Below are 21007 nucleotides of genomic sequence, written 5' to 3'. Positions count from 1 at the left end.
GCAACTTTCACAATTGTGTTTGCCACATTAAAGTCCAAATCATTAATGTATAAAAGAAACGCAGGGTTCCCAACAACAAGCCCTGCAGAGCACCATCTGAAACAGATTTCCATTCACAAAGGCAGCCATGAACCATCACCCTTATTTTCTGTTACTACGCCAACTTTGGATCTAATTTCTCACATGTGGATCTACTTTGGATTTAATTTGTCACATTACCTCGGACCACAAGAGCATTTGCCTTTTTGACCGATCTGCCATGTGGCACCTTGTGAAATGCTTTACTAAAATCCATGTAGTCAGCTCATTGATCCTCCTTGTCATTTCCTCAAATAATTCAATCAAATTTTAAAACATGACCTTCTCTATACAAAGTCATGCTGACTATACCCTATCTAGTGCATGCCTTTCTAAATAACAAAGTGTGGAGCTGGATGAACACAGCAGGCCAAGCAGCATCTTAGGAGCACAAAAGCTGATGTTCTGGGTCCAAGGGTCCAGGCCCGAAACATCAGCTTTTGTGCTCCTAACATGCTGCTTGGCCTGCTGTGTTCATCCAGCTCCACACTTTGTTATCTCGGATTGTCCAGAATCTGCAGTTCCCATTATCTCTGCCTTTTTAAATGACAGTTTATCCAATCTCTCAGGACAGATTGTAACAATTTGTCCAGCACTGAATTAAGACAAACTATCTATAATTGTTTGACATTTTCTTTGTACCCTTTTCAAACAACAGAACCAAATTTGCATTCCTCTGCTCCTCTGGTACCTCCCCTGTGTTTAGCGAAGATTGAAAAATAATCCCCAGAGTATCTGCTATTTCCTGCCTGACGTCCTTCAACATCCTGGGGGACAATCTATTCGGCCCTGGTGACATAGCCACTTTAAAGGATTCAAACTCCTCTAAAACTTCCCATTATGATTATTTTGTCCAATATTTCACAGTGCTTCTGGCTGTTTTAATGAAGAAAGCCAAGAGCTCACTGTGGACCAATGTTCTTCTGCTCTTCATGCCTTTTGTGAAGAAGTGATGGCCAAGCATGATAAATAATGGTTAACCATGACCACTTCTTGAACATCTGAGATGAGACATACTTGTAAATAGTTGCTTAGGAATGAAAAATAGGTCATTACACTGGCAATAGAAAATTTTCAAGGACACATCAGGCATTGTGTCGTGGAAATTCTATCCAATTCCACTTGGCAATGGGCAGTCTAAAGTCAGCCTGAAAACATTGCAGAAATCAAACACAGGAACAAAAATAAAAGCTACTCAAAGCTCAGCAGGTCTGGCAGCATCTGTGAAGAAAAGATCAGAGTTAACATTTCGGGTCCGATAAACCTTCCTCAGAACAGAAGTCAAACACTCTGATTCAAATATAAGTACCTTTCAGATTTTCAACATTATATTTACATTTAATGGTAAGTTTTTTATTGTTCAAAGGAAATCAGTTCAATTATACTGATGCAAAAGCATCATGATTGATTCCCATCAAACAGAGCAGAGTTTTGACTTCATTCTCAAAGAGGTAATTGTTCATGAATCAAACTGTGACCAGTGTAAAACAACTCGAGTACTCAATTGGAGAAGAGATTATTCTGTTCTGGTTCTTGCATTACAGACACAACAGTGTTCCTAAATACACTTCATAGGCAAGGTGAATATATTCAAGATTTGAGATATGGGGGATGAAAATCACAAACAAAAAAATCCTTCCTGTAAACATTCCAAATTGCTACTGGTTTTATGGCAGCTTCTCTAACCTATTAGATTAAATGACAAACTGCTCAAATAAGAAACACACTGACTGAGGACATTGGGCCCAGTTTTAAACCTGTGTCAATGAGTAGAGTGTGAAAGAGTTAAAAAGTTACTCGACATTTTGATGGGCTTTGACGACTCAAGGCTGATGGTGAGCTGCAGGATAAGGATCTATAATTCCCAGACTTCAAATAAGGCTTGAGATGTAAGGGGATTTTTGCCTCAAAGAATAATAAATCAGTGGAAAGCCTTCCAAAAATGAGCACAAAAGAAATGTGAATACCTGGTTCAGAGTCAAATGTTTTAAGCTTATGAAAATTAAGAGAGCTGTGCTTTTGGAGCTGCAGCAATATGTACTGTAAAGACAACCAGGTGAGGATGAATGATGTATGATACAAGGTTAGATACATAACTTGTTATTTCACTCAATATAGCTATATCTTGCCAAGAGGGACTTTAAAAACCTGGCAGAAATCTCCCAAGTGTTTGGATAGCTTTCATAAAATACATGACTGAACAGATTTTGCACAACCCATACAAGGGGAAGAATGGCCAAACTGGCTTTCATGTTTCATTTTTATCACCTGCAGTAGTAATAACCATCTTAAGCAGTGAACTGTGTTGAACTGTCTCGTATCTCCCTTATACATTAGCAAACTTCATTAGTCCACTATGATTAAAACAAAAAACACAACATAATTCTAATTATCATGGATCTTCATGCTTCCCATCATAATGTGACATCTCCAAACTGGTAGATCTCTAATTCATCAAATCACTTTTAAATAGAAGTTGCCGCTTATCCACAGAAATCAAAATATCTCATTTTGTCCTTTTTTTTTGAAGAATCCAAAGAGTAGATTGATTTCTAATAAATAGTTTTTTATTGATTATAACCTAATGTAGCTTTTACAACACATGACAGTAAGTCTTCTGTTCATACATTAAATCAGACAGCACTTGAAATTGGTAAAGAAAACCATTGAAGTCTCAGAACTTATTATTCTTCTGATTCTCAGAGAAGTTTTACAAGGAAGGGTTTAGGTATAAAATAACTTGTATTATTTTAATGTTTTACTGTGTTCTCAACATCACACATAATGCTTCACATCCATTTACTTGATTTCTTAAGTGTAGTTTTGTGAGGGAATGTGCTAATCAAATTGCACAGAACAATGTTAGCAGCTAACAAGATAAATGATCAATGCCGGTAGTGTCTGTCGCCACTTCAGACACCTGAAGAGTTCTCCACTCTTTTTCAATAGTATAGATTCTGCAGTGAAAAATTTTTGATGAAGAGCAAAAGATTTGCATTGATAATTTGAGATGTTAAAGGCTGCGCTGAAAGATTATTGAGTTGGCTGTTTGCAGCCTAATGTGAGGTCTCCCAAGATGGAAATTGTTCCTTAGCTCTACAATCCCCTCTCTAAACTTGCTGCCTTCCTCTCCTCCTTCTAGACAATCTTTTAATCTGCTTTTGTTGACCAATCCTTTGCTCACAAGTCCTAATATCTCCCTAATTAAGACAAAACATGTAGGAGAACCCGAGCATGTCTGCCAGCATCTGGCGAAAGAGAAATAGGGTTGATGTTTTGAGCCCAATATAAATGTTCCTCAGAAGTAACAGACATGGGAAAGTGATGAGTCTTTTTGCTACAGAAAGAAAGTCAGGAGGATCAAATGTAAAAGATAGTAAAGATGCTCCAGAGCAAAAGGCAAATAGATGCTAATAGTAATAAAGAAGAAATATAAATGAAGTGGAGGTTTAATAGTTGGTGTTGATAGCAGAAGATAGAAGATACTCATTGCTAACAAGACACTGAAAATGATGGGGCGAAGGGGAGGTTTAGGCAGGAGGGAGAGAAAAGTAATCAAAATAGAGGACAGTGTTCATATTGGGAAGTAGTTGAACACAACGTTGAATCCTGAAGACTGTAAAGTACCTTTGGAAAATGAGATGTTCATCCAGTTTGGGATGATGATCCCTCGAAGGCAGAGGCTGGAGGGATGGAAACTGATGAAAACCCTATTGTTGTTCTGGGTGTGAAGGGGAAGAGATGACAACAGAAGCATGGGAATTGGGTCAGACCCAGCCAATGGCCCTGTCAGTGGTAGGAGGAGCTGGGACCAATCCACATTTGGTGAAAAAGAGAAAATACATTGGAAGCACACCTCTGGATAGTGACATCATTGCAGCAGATATGACAGAGGTGGCAAAAGTGTGATAATAGGATAAAGTCCTGACAGAAAGAAGGATGTGAGGAAGTGCAGTTAAAATAACTGTGGGACTCAGTAGTTTTGTAATGGATACTGGTGGACAAGAAGGTACTAGTTGGAGAAAGGGCCACTGAACCCAAAACATTAACCCTGATTTCTCTCCACAGATGCTGCCAGATCTCCTGAGTTTGTCCAGCAATTTCTGTTTTGTTTGTGCAAGAGAAAGGAACAGTGGACTAAGTGAAGGGGTGGTTTCAGTGAAAGTGAGCGAAGAATCTGAATTTGCAAGCAAAATTGACTAATTATTCCTGTTTTTGAGGGCAACAGGAAGAAGCATTAATGCAGCCATTGATGGATTGAAGACAGCGTTGCAGGAGAGGGCCCAAATTGGACAGGAACAAGCAATGTTCCACACAGCCCACAAACAGACAGGAATAACTGGGACCCTTGTGGGTAGCCATAGCCATGCCTTTTAATCGGAGAAAGTGAATCAAGTCAAAGCAGAAATTGTCTAAAGTGAGAATAAGCTTAGCCTCATGAGAATGAGACGCCCCCTCTTCAAAAGGGAGCAGAGAGTCGTCAGACCATTCTGGAGGGTCTCGATATGTAAAGGGATTGAATGGCCACTGCAAAAAGGAATTGGCAGGGGCCAGAAAACTGGAAATTATGTAACCACCAGGACACCTCCCTTTGGTTTCCTTTTTGCCCTTGACCTTTTCAGTCGAACTATCAACTTGCACTCAGAGTCACTGAAGTGCCTGAGGATGTATTATGGTGTTAATGATGCTCTACAAATACATGCTGATGTTGTTGTTCTTGATCATCAGTCACTGACCCCTACCCAAAAATATGAAGGTGAGGATTTTAGTTGGCACAGCCAAATCTGGCACTGATATTCATAGCCTGACAACACTCATATAAGTGATAGATGAAGAATGTCCTTCAGGAAACAATAATGATTAAATTTATGTGAAAAAAAGATACCAATTGGCTAAATAGTTCCAAATTCTCAAAGTCAACCCTCCCTATAAATCATCATGTCTGAACTGGTCATTAATCAAAATATTATGTATTTTGCAACATTTAATTTTAAATGCTCAATAAGACACTGTGCCCTCACCACCCCACCTACCCCTCACCCCACCCCTCAGCCGGTCTTGCTGGCTTAATTACCTCCCTAAAACTGAGCCAATTTTAAAAATCTACTTGACAGCGACATATAAAACTAGAAAGAAATGTGCAAGAATCCATGAAACTAAAAGGTTTGTCCTTCCAAAAAAACATTCAGTGGACATGAAACTTAACATAGTCCTTGAGATTTTTGTCATAATAAAAAAACATTATTTCACACTTTGCACTGACTGATTGTCTATTCTAATTATCAGTGAAGCAATAACTCAGTTAGTTTCAATACTGTGTGGAGCTGGAGGAACATAGCGGGGTCGGGCAGCATCAGAGGAACACGAAAGTCAACATTTAAACTAAAAAAATTTAAACTAAAAAAATGTAAACTAAAAAAAAGTTAAAAATTGCGAGAGTTGGTTTGGTATAGTGATAGTGTCCCTACTTCTGAACCAGGAGGCCTGGGGTAAAGTCCCATGTGCTCCAGAGGTGTGTAGTAACATCTCTGAGCAGGTTTATTAGAAAATACCGAGAAATATGGCATATAGGCAGACAGTGAGATCATCGTGTTTTCACCAGATTAATAATCCAGAGACAGAAATAGATAGGGGAAAACGGTTGCAGAGTCCAACAGTGGAACCAACTCGAGGAGCTGAATTGTCTACTCCTGCTTCTGGCTCTAATGTTATCAGCTCTGATGGCTGTTTGAAGAGGCGGCAGAATCAATGTCAGCAGCACATGCAAATACCTAGCAGGGGCAGATTTCTCTTGTCAAGTGGCAGTCCAGCAGGTGCAGGCAGGCTCTGAGAGTTGCCTGGGCAAGTAGCCATGTTTGGCATCCAAGCCATAAGGTTCGCATCTAACTTATTTTTGTTCAGCAGTTTGGTCTGTTGGATTTTGCAACTTGTCACAATCTTCAGTCCCCCTCAATCTTTTACCCCATCATTCCTCCTCCCATTACAATTCAAATCTTCTGGGATCAACCCTCACTGCATTCTGCCATCCTGCCCAATTCCTTTTAAAGTATAATTCAAGGTGCCAGAGCAAGGATGTTACTATTGCAATGCATCAGCTGTGCCCTATTACAGTCTGCTCCAGGCTATAAAGGAATGTTGGGAAGAGCCCCACATGATTAATAGAAACCTCTAGACGAAGCAATTTGGAGAAATGAATTTGTCCGACATGTACCTGCTGGCTGGCCACAGTCATGTGACATCTACCTCTGCTGTAAATACTTGTACTTTAGTTTGTGGCAGCCATTAAATAACATGTTACTTGAAACATGGTGTCACAAATGTGAGGGGATGTGTTTTAATGAATTTTCAGGACCGTAAGTGAGTCATCCATTGGAAAAGCCAAAGTCTGCAAATTTGAAATGCTGGCTGTGTTAGATGGCTATGAATTTTCCATTTCCCGATATAATGGAAATGAAAGGGGATATGAGACAAAATTGGATTTTATTTCAGTCTCAGCGTAATAAATATGAAACACCTACAAAATTGAATACAATCCCAAATAAAGTATATTCTATTCTATTCTTAATTATTATTAGGAGCAACCTGTTACCAATGCTGGGGAAAGAGGGCTAAATGCTGTATTGCATTTTAAACGTCAGTGGGGAGCAGAGAGCATAAACAGGAAAGAGTTTGAAGATTTGGAGGGCATATTTTGAATCCTGTATTATGAGGACCATGGGGTTGCTCTCTCATCATAGAAAAAGACAACCGGTGGTCATTTAACCTGAAGGTCACCACTCTTTGGGTGAGGGAAAAGGTTGAGAAGAGGAGCCTTCACGGCAACTTCAGTCAGTACTGGAAGTAAACCCACATTGTTAGTGTCACTCTGCTTCACAAGCTGACTGTCTGGCCAACTGAGCTAACTGACCTTCAAATCCTCTAAAATGCTATTTGTGAATAGTATGTGTCCGACAGGGGCATGCTCAGTGTGAGAGGCAGCATAATGATTAGTAGTGATGGCACTGACATATCCTGCTGAACCCTGAGAGTCTGGACTAGTGAAAGAAGATCTCAAAGATGGGACTGTTACAGGTATAAGAAGTTGCTAATGCAAACTGAATGATTCTGCACTCAGATTGATATAGAGTGCCTGCATATTGTCTTTGTCTGCATTTTAACCTACACCTGTTTTGAAGAAATAAAGAGGCAGTGGACCACAAGCCACTTTAGAACATTTAACATACAGCACAATATAGGCCCTTTGGCCCATGATGTCGTTCCAAACTTTTACCTAATCCTAAGGTCTATCTAACCTCCACGCCTACCTTATACTATTATCCACATATCTATCTAACAACCGCTTAAATGCCCCTAATGAGGCCAACTCCACTACCCTCTCCGGCAATGCATTCCACGCCCCGACCACTCTCTGCATAAAGAACCTACCTCTGACATCTTCCCTATATCTACCTCCACTCACATTAAAACTATGCTCCCTCGTAATAGCTACCTCCACCGTAGGAAAAACTCTCTGGCTGTCTACTCTCTCTATACCTCTGATCATTTGGTAGATGTCTTCAAGTCACCTCTCATCCTTCATCGTTCTAAAGACAAAAGCCATTCCAGGCAACATCCTGGTAAATCTCCTCTGCATCTTTTCCAACGCTTCCACATCTTTGCTGTAATGAGGCGACCAGAACTGGACACAATACTCCAGATGTGGCCAAACCAGGCTTTTTACAGTTGGAGCATAACTTCATGGCTCTTGAACTCAATCCCTCTATTAATGAAAGCTAACATATCACACGCCTTCTTAACAACTTTATCCACCTGGGTGGCAGCTTTCAGGGAGCTGTGAACATGAACCCAAAGATCCCTCTGCTCCTCCATACTGCCAAGAATCTTTCCCTTTTTTCTGATGAAAGGCCTAGGCATGAAACATCAGCTTTTGTGCTGCTAACATGCTGCTTGGCCTGCTGTGTTCATCCAGCTCCACACTTTGTAATCTTTCCATTAACCCTATTTTCTGCTTTCAAGTTTTTCCTTCCAAAATGAAACACCTCACACTTTTCAGGGTTAAACTCCATCTGCCCTGAGCCACATGAGCCTAACTCTGCATCCTATCAATGTCCCTTTGTAACCTAGAACAGCCCTCTGCACTGTCCACAATGCTACCCACCTTCGTACAGTCTGCGGACTTACTAATCACCCTTCCACTCCTTCATCCAAATCGTTTATAAAAATCACAAACAGAAGACCCAGAACAGATCCTTGTGGCGCACTACTCATAATTGAGCACCACATTGAATATTTTGTGTCCACTACCACCCTTTGTCAGCCAATTCTGAATCCAATCTGCCATATTTCCCCCATCCCATGCCTCCGTACCTTCCGCATGAGCCTACCATGGGGAGCCTTATCAAATGCCTTACTTAAATCCATGTATACCATTGTGCATCTTCCTTAAACCATTTCAAACTGCTCCAAACATTTGCGAACAAAGTTATTTCATTTGCAGAGATATCACCTGGACATGAAATACAAGCAAGGGGAACAGATGTACATGTTTTCAAAAGCAGAACTCCTAATGATGAAAGTTGATGATGTGAAGACAGAGTGTGAAATCTTCCAGGTTCAATGAAAAGAAATCACTTGGCATGCTTTGGATATTATCAACCCAGCAGAGACATTGAATCCAAGAGACAAATATTTTGCTCAAATCAAGAAGTTTTTGCCATAAAATGCAACTCTCCAAATGTTCAAGAAGGAATTGATAAAAGAATGTCTTGAAAGTACCAAGGAGAGTGTTGGACATATAGAGATAAACTCATTGACTAGGGTGGGACCCTATTTATAGGAAATAAAGTCATTATCCTGAGATCCTGAAAAATATCAATGCAAGCTAAGGCAAGTACTGACTCCATCCCTGCCCACCTCCTATCTACCAGCCTCATGCCCACCTCCTTGACCTTTCCGTTTTCCCTTGACTGACCAACCACCATCCTAACACCCAACCTAGACTCATCTTTACTGATTCCATCTCCACCTCCTTGACCTATCCGTCTCCTCTCCACCTATCTACTCCTTTAACCATCTTCCATCTGCCTCCTCCTCTCTCTCTATTTATTTTGGAATCCCCTTCCTCTCCCCCATTTCAGAAGAAGGGTCCAGACCCAAAACATCAGCTTTCCTGCTCCTCTGATGCTGCTTGGCCTGCTGTGTTCGTCCAGCTCCACACCTTGCTATCTCAAGCACTCTACTGATTAAACTTAAGCATTGACAAGGACCACATTAGCCACTGCATTGAGTGTAATTAATACAAACGAAGCAACTAAAGAGCCACTCAGGATGCAGAACACCCAGACAGACCATGGATGAAGCTTAGTGAGGATCTTTTAATGCTCACGTGAACTGATTATCTTGTTACTATCAATTATTATTCTGACTGATGGGAATTTGACCTGCTACCGGTGAGACTGTAGAATGCCTGAAAGCATACTTCAGTTGTTATGGCATTCTAGACATGGTGGTGAATCATAAATAATGGGAACTGCAGATGCTGGAGAATCCGAGATAACAAAGTTTGGAACTGGATGAGCACAGCAGGCCAAGCAGCATCTTAGGAGCACAAAATCTGATGTTTCGGGCCTAGACCCTTCATCAGAAAAGGGGGATGGGGAGAGGGTTCTGAAATAAATAGGGAGAGAGGGGGAGGCGGATCGAAGATGGATAGAGGAGAAGGTAGGTGGAGAGGATAAAGATAAGCTAAAGGGGCGGGGATGGAGCCTGTAGAGGTGAGTGTAGGTGAGGAGGTAGGGAGGGGATAGCTCACTCTGGGGAGGATGGACAGGTCAAGGGGGCGGGATGAGGTTAATAGGTAGGAAATGGAGGTGTGGCTTGAGGTGGGAGGAGGGGATAGGTGAGAGGAAGAACAGGTTAGGGAGGCGGGGACGAGTTGGGCTGGTTTTGGGATACAGTGGGGGGAGGGGAGGGGAGATTTTGAAGCTTGTGAAATCCACATTGAAACCATTGGGCTGCAGCGTTCCCAAGCAGAATATGAGTTGCTGTTCCTGCAACCTTCGGGTGGCATCTTTGTGGCACTGCAGGAGGCCCATGACGGACATGTCGTCTAAGGAATGTGAAGGGGAGTTGAAATGGTTCGGAACTGGGAGGTGCAGTTGTTTATTGAGAACCGAGTGTAGGTGTTCTGAAAAGCGGTCCCCAAGCCTCTGCTTGGTTTCCTCGATGTAAAGGAAGCCACAACGGGTATAGTGGATGCAGTGTAGCACGTTGGCAAATGTGCAAGTGAACATCTGCTTGATGTGGAAAGTCTTCTTGGGGCCTGGGATGTGGATGAGGGAGGATGTGTGGGGGCAAGTGTAGCACTTCCTGCAGTTGTGGGGGAAAGTCATAATGGCCCTCAATTCACAAATGCAGAATTCAAGCACTTGTAAAGGAATATGAAATTGAACACCACACATAAGATCAGTACTCTCCCCAGTTAAATAGAAAGATTGAGGCCGTACTAAAAATTAGAAAAGGGGGGATAATAAAGAAATCAAGGAAACAGATAATAGACTTCTGCAAGGCAATCCTAAAGTGGAGATATACACCTACTGAAGGCATGAAAAGTAGTCCAGTCTAATGAAGAATGACATTTCGGGCAAACGACTCTTCCAATAGTTAGAAAAATTACGAAGTCAGAAGTAATAATAGGAGACAGTGACAAAAATCAAGGTGACAATGACAAAAAAATCCAAAGTTGACTGCTGAAACTGCAAAACTATTGCTGAGCTTGAATGCTACAAACATGCAATACTCCATACAAAAGTAAGCTTATGAGAAAACTTGTTTAGAGCAGCTGCGTGTAAGTGAATGAGACAATATATTATCATAACTTCAAATATATGTTGAAAAATCATACAGAAAATGATAGAAACCTAAATGAGTGAGTAAGTCCAATAATCTTCACCCAGAGAGTTGTGAGTGCATGGAATGCTTTGCCAGTGGTAGTCGTGGAAGCGGAGTCATTAGTGACATTTAAGCAACTGCTCGACATGTACATGGACAGCAGTGAATTGAGGGGAGTGTAGGTTAGGTTATTTTATTTTTGGATTAGGATTATTCCATGGCACAACATCGTGGGCCGAAGGACCTGTACTGTGCTGTACTTTTCTATGTTCTATGTCCTATAACTGTAGACTTGTATGTACAACTAGAGAAGCTGTTTCTTCAATGTTGGCTGCTGATCAGAGAAATATGATCTTTCTCCATTTGCGCTGAGTTCGGTTTTAGAGCTCCATCAACACCAGCAAGTAAATTGGATTAGGTACAACAGCCTACCATGGCTACAACAGTGCCATAAGAACAAGACGCCTCTAAGGTGGATCTTCATCTGAGGAACAGGCTGATATCAGATGAACAGCCCAAGACAATGCAACCTGCTCAGTTTAAAGATTATGCATGTGGTGCATGTGCAGAGACTTATGAAATTGAGGATGATTGGAATTAAATCACAGTTTTGAGAACAAATGATTATTTTCTTTGACCATGGATATTTAAATATTAGATAAATTGGTTCACTTGTAGCTGCAAATGGTTCTGCATACATTTTTTTATGAAAATAGAAATGCATTTGAACACAGTGAACTGGGTGGCTTGCTGTAGTCACGTGATATCTGCAGTCAGTGCTTACACTTTAGTTTGTGGCAACCATTAAACAAATTGCTTAAGTAGACATACATGAGTCATTACATGCAACAGGATATCACACTCAGCAGCCTGATCTCATCTCAGCTGCTGATGTCAAGTTCCTGTCAAGCTATTGTGGTAAGAAAAGAATTAAGAAAATATGAGAACATGAATCTGACATGGATGTTTTACAAAATTCACTTTGCAAATGTAAATATTGCAGAAAATACTGTTTCCACTTTGTTTACAAATGCATCACAATTCTTTACAGGCACCCTAAATGGTCATCGACCAATCTATACTAGCATGCCTCATACTTGGCACTCATTGATAAATGCATGTGAATGTTAGACTGTAGAAGATTACGTTGTTGCATGATTATGATTAGTCTTTATTTAATGCTATCGTGTGCATATCCATTTAGACAGTTGTCAGTCTGCGGAACATTGAAGAACATGTTAGTTTTGCAGACACTTTAGTCTATGTAGTGTCAAGCGTTTTAGATTTAAGATTTCAACAAGAGATGCGGGGGGGAATGTGAGGAAGAACTTTCTAATGCAGCACATGGTACTAGCCTGAAACTCTCTAACTTTGAGGGCAGCAGAACAGAAATGACCAATTACTTACATAAGTGCCTAAATAATTTAATGCTGTAGGTTTGCTAACCTAGATTATGATATTTGCATTTTACCCGTGAAGCACATAATCCATTGATAATTAAAAACTAAAATAGAAGGCAACCACATTTTATTTTATAGCTCAGTGATAATTTAAATAGAATAGCTTCCTTGTAAATTAATTGGACAGATGCTATTTATTTTTGAACTGCTTTCAGAATAATTAACTTTCTGATTTAATTCTGCCTTTGGTAACACAATTATAGTACATGCAGTGACAATGCAATTTATGGTGGATCACAAAACTGATGCCAAATTGACTATTGTCCACAACTCAAAAGCAAAATATGTTTAAAATGTTTTGTTTTGAGTTGCACAGAAAGTTAAATTTTCTTTCATGGATCTTTATCTAACAATAACATTTTAAAAATTATTTCTAGGTATGTACCTACATCAAATTCAATTTTGGTTCAGTTCAACCCCACACAATTTGACCAGATCACAGTAATGTTATTTCATCTCACTTGTTTTTGCACTAAAATACATAAAAAACATAAAATGCAATAGAAAACTTTAGAAATAAACTCAATAAAATTTCATACACAGATCACATGTTTTCAATAAATAATGATTACATTTTCATGACTAAACAATCACGCTAGTGTGTGCAAAGGCAAACACATCTAACGTTATATGAAGCATTTTAAAAGTTCAGACTGTTATCATTTAGAATTGATAATTTTAGATCACACAACTTATGCCTTTGGAAGTTTTCATATCTTCTTAAATAACAGAATGTTAATTTTGGCTTCAGTTCATTTTACCAAAAATGGAAGTAATCTATCTACAACAGCTGCACTCCTCAATAAGCAAATTAGCAAATGATGTGCCTGTTCTGTCCGCCATATCTATGTCAAGTGTCAGAAGAACCAGCTTTCTGAATACAATGCGAAATGTCCAGGATTTTGACATTCTCACATAAATTCTGGTTTTGCATCATTTTTTGTGCTTATCTGAAAAAGGGTAGAAGTTCCAGCTCCAGAATCAAACAAGTTTCACAATGAAGGCAGCTTCTCTTCTTTTATAGCCCCAAATGATAACTATAGAGTGTAGTACACAATAGTATCAATACATGAATGTACAAACCTGTAAAAAAGTGTCTACTAGTGCTCATTCTGGATGATCTCTGTACAGTACAACACAAGTGCAACAAGGCCAGCATGGTGATTATTAAGACAATACTCTGCCAGAGGAGAGTCACTTCAAAATGTTTCCCAAACCTGCATAAATAATGAACAATGTTATTAAAAATTCACATGTATCATACAACATACTTGAAATGTATTGACATAAAAATAACAGGATTATATATACACATCCTAATGGTGAATTTAATTTGTCTGGATTAAACAAAATGGAGTTCCAGAGACTCACACTGAATGCAAAATGTTAACCTATTTATCTGTCGACAAATCTGTAGGGCTTCTCCAGCACCATTAATATTTATTTCAAATTTCCCACACCTGCAGCATTTTGCTTTAACAAAAACTGAGATTTCTGCCTTTGTTTGATTGGCTCACCTCAGGTAGGTCTGTGCTACAGTATGACAGCTAACCACCAGATACCTTAATATAAAAGGGGAAAAATTAACTGGGCTTTGATTTCTACTTGACAATTCCGATCTCGCATCAAACGAAAGCAATCATATTCATCCAGGATAGCAAATAGCATAATGTCAATTAAGTTCCTGCTAAAGCTTGAACATTATTAATGGTCTCTTTGACAAATATTGGAGAATATTCAACACCATGTAAACCATACTCCAGCAACGAGTCAAAACTGACAGGAAAAGAATGTCAGACCTTTAAATGATTTGTGAAACATGGGCAACATTATATCTTATGTGCTGTTTGTTTCTATCAGCTATATCCACATTTTATATCGAGTCATGACTACAGGAGTCCAAAAACCAATTGTTAAAAAAATATTTCTATGACAGGTTAAAAATTAGCACTAAATTCAAAGTTGGCACTTCAGTGCTGTACTAAAGGAGTGATGTACTGTGAGAGATGGTGTCTTTGGGTGTAATGCTAAATTGAGTGCCCTACCTGTCCACTTGAGTAAAAAAAATTGTCTGACATGTTTTAAAGAACAGCAAGGGAGTTATTTGATGTCCTGGTCAATGGTCAATATTTATCCTTTAATGACTGTCACAAAAATAACAGTCTGTTTGGCCATTATCACAATGTTATCTGAGTGAGTTTGCTGTCTGCATATTAGCTGACATGTTTTCTGTATTGTTTCTCTGCCTGTGAAGGGCTTTGTGCTGTCTGGTGGTCATGAAAAGCCCTGCATAACTACAAGTCTTTCTTTGTTTCTTTCACAGCACTGCTATCCTGTAACTGACAACTGCGATTTATTTCAGTAGGGAGAAATGTAATTGTGGAAGGCAGTAATCATTTTAAACATCAATTCTTGTATTTTTCACATTAGTGCAAATAAATTATTTTATTGTTACGTTATGTGCAAAACAAAAAACTGGAACTAATGGCTATCAGGATGTATACATGGGGTGTCATATTTAATTTGTGCACAGCAGTCAGGTGTCAAGTAACAATCTGTCAGTTTGTCAGCTACACTCAGAGCAGAAAACTGTACAACGAATGAAGGTCCGGTAAAACATGATTATTTCTAATCTCGGGAACCAGATGACACAACATGGTGGTTGTGAGTGTCTTTGGGTAAAACCCCAAACATCTTAAACAAATTTAATGCTTAATTAAAATAAAGGCATCCAGCTCGTTTTCTAAAATCTAGTCGAGCTTGCATTTAGCATTTAACTGTAATTCACTATCACTGGCTTTTTCAGCCTTAGGAGTAAACAAACTCTCTACTCACACAGCTACATTTAGTTCATTAGATATCTTGTTTGAACAAACTTTACTGGCTAGCAGGACTGACTCAGCTTTGTACAAGTTTGACGAGTATAAATCCAGGCAGTTTTGCCAAACCAATGAAGTCAACAGCTTGTCACTAAGTTCAGCTGGTGTGAGCTTGGAAATTTGGTGAGTAAGGGAATTTAGTACCTAGAGAAAGGAGGCACTGTATAAACTCTTAGGTTAAAACTAAAATAATTAAGTCATAATAAGAACTAACATATTAGCAGCTGGTAAGAACAGCAAAACGTCAAGTGGGGAGCAAGAGGAGGAGAGAGAGCAAGAGATGGAGAGAGCGAGATCTATCACAATTGTGTCTACGTCGCAACTTGAATAGTGGAACATCTAAGAGAAACAGGTAAGTAATCAGTTGGGAAGTATTTAACTTGTTTTTTTCAGAACTCCTCTAATTTCTGAGAAAATTACAAAAGACAACAAAAAACAAAAATGACCGGATGATTAGTCAGTGAATATGAACTGGAAGGCTCTGTGCATATATAGCTAGATTAACTCACAACCTTTAGAATTGGTGTCATAATCATGTTGGTGTAGAAAAGTAGAATTTTGTTTCAAACCCTTGTACATTTGCAAAGATGGTCCACAATCTCTAGTCATTCTCAGTGGCCTCAACCAGGGATTTTGATTCAATTTACTGCCTTTCATCTTCATTTCAAGGACTTTTGATTTTCTATATGACTGCTATTTATCTGGAAATCCTCTCTTTATAGGACTTTTTCTCTGTTTCTGTAGTGAACAAGGTGCTACTGCTTTGTCATGTTCCTTGAGGTATCCCAGTCTCCCTTATAGGTAACATTCAACACCACCTGCACTTGTGGAATGTCTTTGACACACACCTTGAAATGATCAATGAAGTTGAAACCCACTCCCGGTGTCTTCGTGGCCTTTTGGGAAACAATGATGCCATCTTGAGGCCTACCTAACTATGTCAGAATGATCCGCGGTGTTTTCTTGAAGAGCAGATCAATTTTAGGCCCTGATGTCCACCCAAGAAGCATATTGGTTGCTGATTCCAATGTGAGTTTCTCCCTAGATTGAAGGAAGTCTGACAATTGTTCATTGTTGACAACTTCTGTGATATGATCTCTAAGTAATCAGATATTTACAGGCTCCAGTGCTTCAATACCCTTCCAACCGGTATAAATCTGTCCAAAACACCCCAATCAATTCTTCTTGTTGCTGAGGTCATTGATTGAACCTCACTCATTCCATGTGAAGATTTGTCTTTGAGCTTAAGTATGTCTCAAACCCCTTCATTAAAGCTTCATCTTCTGTGATACGTTCTTCAAAGCTTTGCGAAACTAGAACAATGAATGATTTATTGTCACATATATTCAGGGAGATACAGTGAAAACTGTTCCATTACTATTCCAAAACTATTCCCGTTTAGCTGTTGTGCCTTGTGTGCTATCATCTGACTTCAAATCCAGGCCCTAGAGGATTCCTTATTACCACCGCACTGGACACTTCGCTTTCTCATGCCAAAGTTTAGATCACTGCTGTGGTGCATTATTTAATGATATCACCGTGAGCAGTATTTTCCACAGCACAATTCTAGGCTGTGGGTATTAACACACAAACTGTTAGTGTTTGCTGGTTTCACTAGGTTACAACTCATCCGGGCCTTTAGCATCTCCAGTCAATCTTTATACTAGAATAAGGCTCCCTCACACTCTCCAGTACATCAACAGTCTTTATTTATATTTATGTACTATAGATCAGTGAATACAGCTGTCTAGCATAGTGCTTAGGACCTCTCTCTTTACATGCTTTTGTTCTCTTTGATCCGATCACTCATATTCCATTATACTACAAATTTGGCTACAGTAAAATATCTCACAGCACTTCCCAAAAGTATTATCAAACCAGTTTGGACATTGAGTCCTGTGAGAAAATGTTAAGGTCGGCTTTGCCAAAGAGATAGCTTTAAAGGAGTGTTTTAAAGGCAGAAAGAAAGTTGATCAGGTTAGAGACAAAATTCCAGAGCACTGGCAGCAGAAGATAAAGTGGTGCAACTATTAAAATTGAGGATTCTCAAGAGGCTCAAATTTGAGGAGTGCAGGTATCTCACAGCAAAGTAACATGGAAGAAATTACATAGATTGGGAACAAGGATCATTTCCTTCACAAAGGCTGTACTTTGTGATTTTCCTGAGAGCTACTTCTGGTTTTCAGGAGGTCATCTTTCATTCTCACAACACATCTTCCCAGTGATGAACCCATGTATTGGCACTATCTTTTGTATTTGTGTTGACACATGGCATATTTTGACTCAGACAGAAACAGAATAGAATAATACATCAATATCTTCAATAATGAACCTTCCATTAACCTTAAAGCTACAACACAAAGCAAAGCACACTTCAACAAATACAAGTCCATACCTTTATCAGACTGTACCATCACAGCTAATGCATTTCCACCTAGATGGAACTTTTAAAGCAGGCAGTTGCTTCCCCATATATTGCATCTTAGATCTTAATCTCAATTTTACAAATTGACAGTCTATTCATGACAATAGCATCCACTACATTTTCCTCACATAGTAGCTTCAGAACTTAAAATTTTTCTCTCTGCTTTGCAGCCTTCCTTTCCCTCTCCCTTCGCAGCGTCTTACTTCCAGACTTATAGCCCCTTCCCCCCCAACAACCTCTTCCTCCTCCCCTTGTATCCTCATATCCACCTTGCACCCTCCTTCAATTGACCTTTGCAGTCTCCTTCTCCCTCCCTTGAAGTCTCCTTCTGATTGCATTGCAGACTCCTTCTCTCCCCACAGCAGTTTCTCCACTCTTGCAGACTGCTTCATCTCCCCCTTGGAGTCTACCTCTTTTGCAGACTCCTATTTCTCCCCCTTCCACAGTCTCATTCTTCAAGCAAGTTCTACCTTCCTTCTCCTGCAGCCTCCTTCTCTACCCCAGGCCAGCAGACTCGGGGTTGCCCTCTGCACTTTCCTTCTTGTGAACCAATCAGCAGCAAATGTGGGTGAGAAACAGCCTGTGAATGGAGAAGCAGCTACAAGGGTGACCATTCTCTAACTGGTTGCCCTCTTCAGTGATGGTTCATGGATATTTTGGCAGCTGCCACAGGCAAACTCCAGATCCCCCAAACACCCATATATTTTGAGCCCTGATAAAGAAGTGTGAGGCCATAGCAGGACTTAAAAGCAAGGAAGGAAATTTTTGAAATGATAGTTTGCTTGACTGGGAGGCAATGTACATCTGCAGGCTAGGGGATGGCTGTACATTGGGTGGATGGAGTGAGAAAGGACACGGGCAACTGAGTTTTGGATGTCTTCAGGTTTAAGAAAAGTGGGACACTCAAAGTCAGTCAGAAGTACATTGAAATAGCTCAGAGGTCACAAAGGGTACTCCCAAGATATTTAATAAAAGTAGGACTTGCGTGAATAGTGATACATAAATGCGGTACCAAAGCTTGAGCGTTCGTCTTCATCCAGTGTGAATGATAGTTGGAATGTTTTTTCTGGATAAGGTAAGTAAAGGGAGCAAAAACTGTGAAATTCTGAGGAATCCCTACAGTGTGTAAGTAGGCTATTTGGCCCATCGAGTCACACCAACCCTCTGGAAGGGAGCATCCCACCAGACCCACTCCATCCCTACATTTCCCATGGCTAATCCATCTAACCTACACATCCCTTGATACTAGGGCAATTTTGCATGGCCAATCCACGTAGCTTGCGTTTCTTTGGGCTATGAGAAGAAACCCATACAGACAGAGAGAAATTGTGCAAACTCCATAATGACAGTCTATGACAGGATTGAACCCAGGTTCCTGTTGCTGTCAGGCAGAAATGCTAACCACTAAACCAGTGCATAAGGGCTAGCGCATGACTGGTATAAATTACAACATTTAAAAGATATTTGGACAGGTACATGGATGGGAAAGTTTGAGAGGGGTATTGATCAAAGACAGGCAAATGGGACTATTTCAGTTTAGGAAACCTGGTCAGCACGAACAAGTTGGGCCAAAGGGCCTGGCTGCACACTGTGTGACTCTATGACTTGGTGATGTTTGTTGTTTTTTCTCACTTAAAAGTTAAAGTGAGCCAAATGACTTTTGGATTTGTAATTATTTCAGTGATCTCCATGTTGTTACACAGGCAGTTCTGCATTCAGGTAAAACTACATGGAACACAGAGCTCCTGAATAGAAATACATCTTTGAAATTGTAAATTATTTTTAAATCAACCTGTGAGGGCATGGGATTCCAGACCTTTGGTACAGGTGGAACTTGAAGCCAGACTTTCTAGCCTAGAGACAGACATGCTGTCATTACACCACCACAAGAATCTATACATTTATTGGTAATCATCTACCCTGGTTTATTTTGGTACACTTCAGGACAGGTGGGACTTGAACTTGGACCTACTTGCTTGGAGCTAGGGACATTGTCAGTGTGTCACAAGGCGCAGCAAGAAAAGTTGAGGAAGCGTTGGGTAAATGGGTTCAGAACCACGAGGAGAAAACTCACCAAAAGAAGAGGCGCAGGATATTGGCCACCAGCATCACTAAACACACATGGGTGGAGAACCCCTCGGCGCTGCCACTCTTTTGGATGTCGCGATATTGCGGGATGTAAGGGGCTGCACCGCCGAAGATCATCAGCAAGGAAGCGACCCAGGACAGAAGAGACCAGGCGGAATCCGAGCCCAGCTCAGACAGGAAACTGTGGGACTCTGCCATTTGAGGCGATCAACACCCACCAAAAGAAACGGAAAGTGCTGACTTCAAGTAAAGCACAGAGTACTTTTATGGAGAGAGCAAGCCACAATGTGGCTTCGTGGATGAGCAGGAGGATACGGTCATGATAACACGTTGACTTGGTACTTCACTAAACTCCTTTTACCCCGCTGGATCAGGAAGTTTTCTGTGTTCCGACGTAGCGATCGCCCTTCTTCCTGTTCTGTAGGTTTAAGAGAGGACAATTATTGAAACAAAACCGCAGCGTTATTGGTTAATTTTCAGTTCGCAGTGATGGAGTTTGGTTTAAAAATGATCTACCAGCCCCTCTCCAAATGTGCGGCTCTTCAAAGCCGCGTTGCTTATTCTGCTGCAGCAGTGATGGGGGTGGGGGGGGGGGGGGGTGTGGTGGCGGATTTACAAAGCCATATGTTCACCCACTGACAAAGAAACTCCACCCTGCCCTTCGCTGCATTGGCGAAACAAACTTCAATCTCCGCCGACCTTTTCGCCAGCCGCCCCGACGTTTATTGCATGTCCAATAAATCGGCTTAGGCTTGACCTGGCATGCTAGGACGTATCCCGGAAATTGTTTCAACGACAAACTATCCAAAGACCGCACTTCCTGCATGTAGACATTAAATACTGTCAAACCATCCCTGCACACTTACTGTACTAAACCCTGACACATTTGCTCTCTGCAGACCGTGGAAATAAAAGCCGCTTTATAAATCCAACAAGGCAGCCGCTTCCTCGGGTTTATTTTTGGGGCGGTGGGGATTTGATGCTTCCACTTTCTGCTCAGCTTCGTTCAAACAAAGTTTCTAAACTTGTAAAGTCTTGTCGGGCGCTATGCCAAACAGATTTGTACCACATGCAGCCTGTGCACTGGACACCGCACGTCCATTTATCGTTTACACTTCCTTTGTATTGAATCCCAAGGCGGACTTGATGTGATTAATAGGACGCCACTTATAACTGTTGGTATTAGC

General features: G+C 40.5%; 1 protein-coding gene across 4 annotated transcripts in view; it reads right to left on the bottom strand.

The window, feature by feature from the left end:
• Window positions 1-20534, bottom strand: part of si:dkey-246g23.2 (solute carrier family 66 member 2) — a 54376-nt gene extending 33842 nt beyond the window's left edge. For all 4 annotated transcript variants that reach the window (XR_007249159.2, XR_009446808.1, XR_009446809.1 and 1 more), the window contains exons 1-3: window positions 20337-20534; window positions 19807-20238; window positions 13512-13645 (exon numbers count right to left, since the gene is read on the bottom strand). Coding sequence is in view for 1 of the 4 variants with exons in the window: in XM_048547051.2 (XP_048403008.1) it covers window positions 13512-13645; window positions 19807-20018 (346 nt within the window). In the remaining 3 variants the exon portion in view is untranslated. The remainder of the gene's footprint in view (window positions 1-13511; window positions 13646-19806; window positions 20239-20336) is intronic.
• Window positions 20535-21007: the final 473 nt, after the last annotated feature.

Source organism: Stegostoma tigrinum, chromosome 16, assembly GCF_030684315.1.
Source record: "Stegostoma tigrinum isolate sSteTig4 chromosome 16, sSteTig4.hap1, whole genome shotgun sequence".
In the NCBI taxonomy this organism is placed as follows: domain Eukaryota; kingdom Metazoa; phylum Chordata; class Chondrichthyes; order Orectolobiformes; family Stegostomatidae; genus Stegostoma; species Stegostoma tigrinum.
This window is presented reverse-complemented; position numbering and strand designations above follow the sequence as displayed.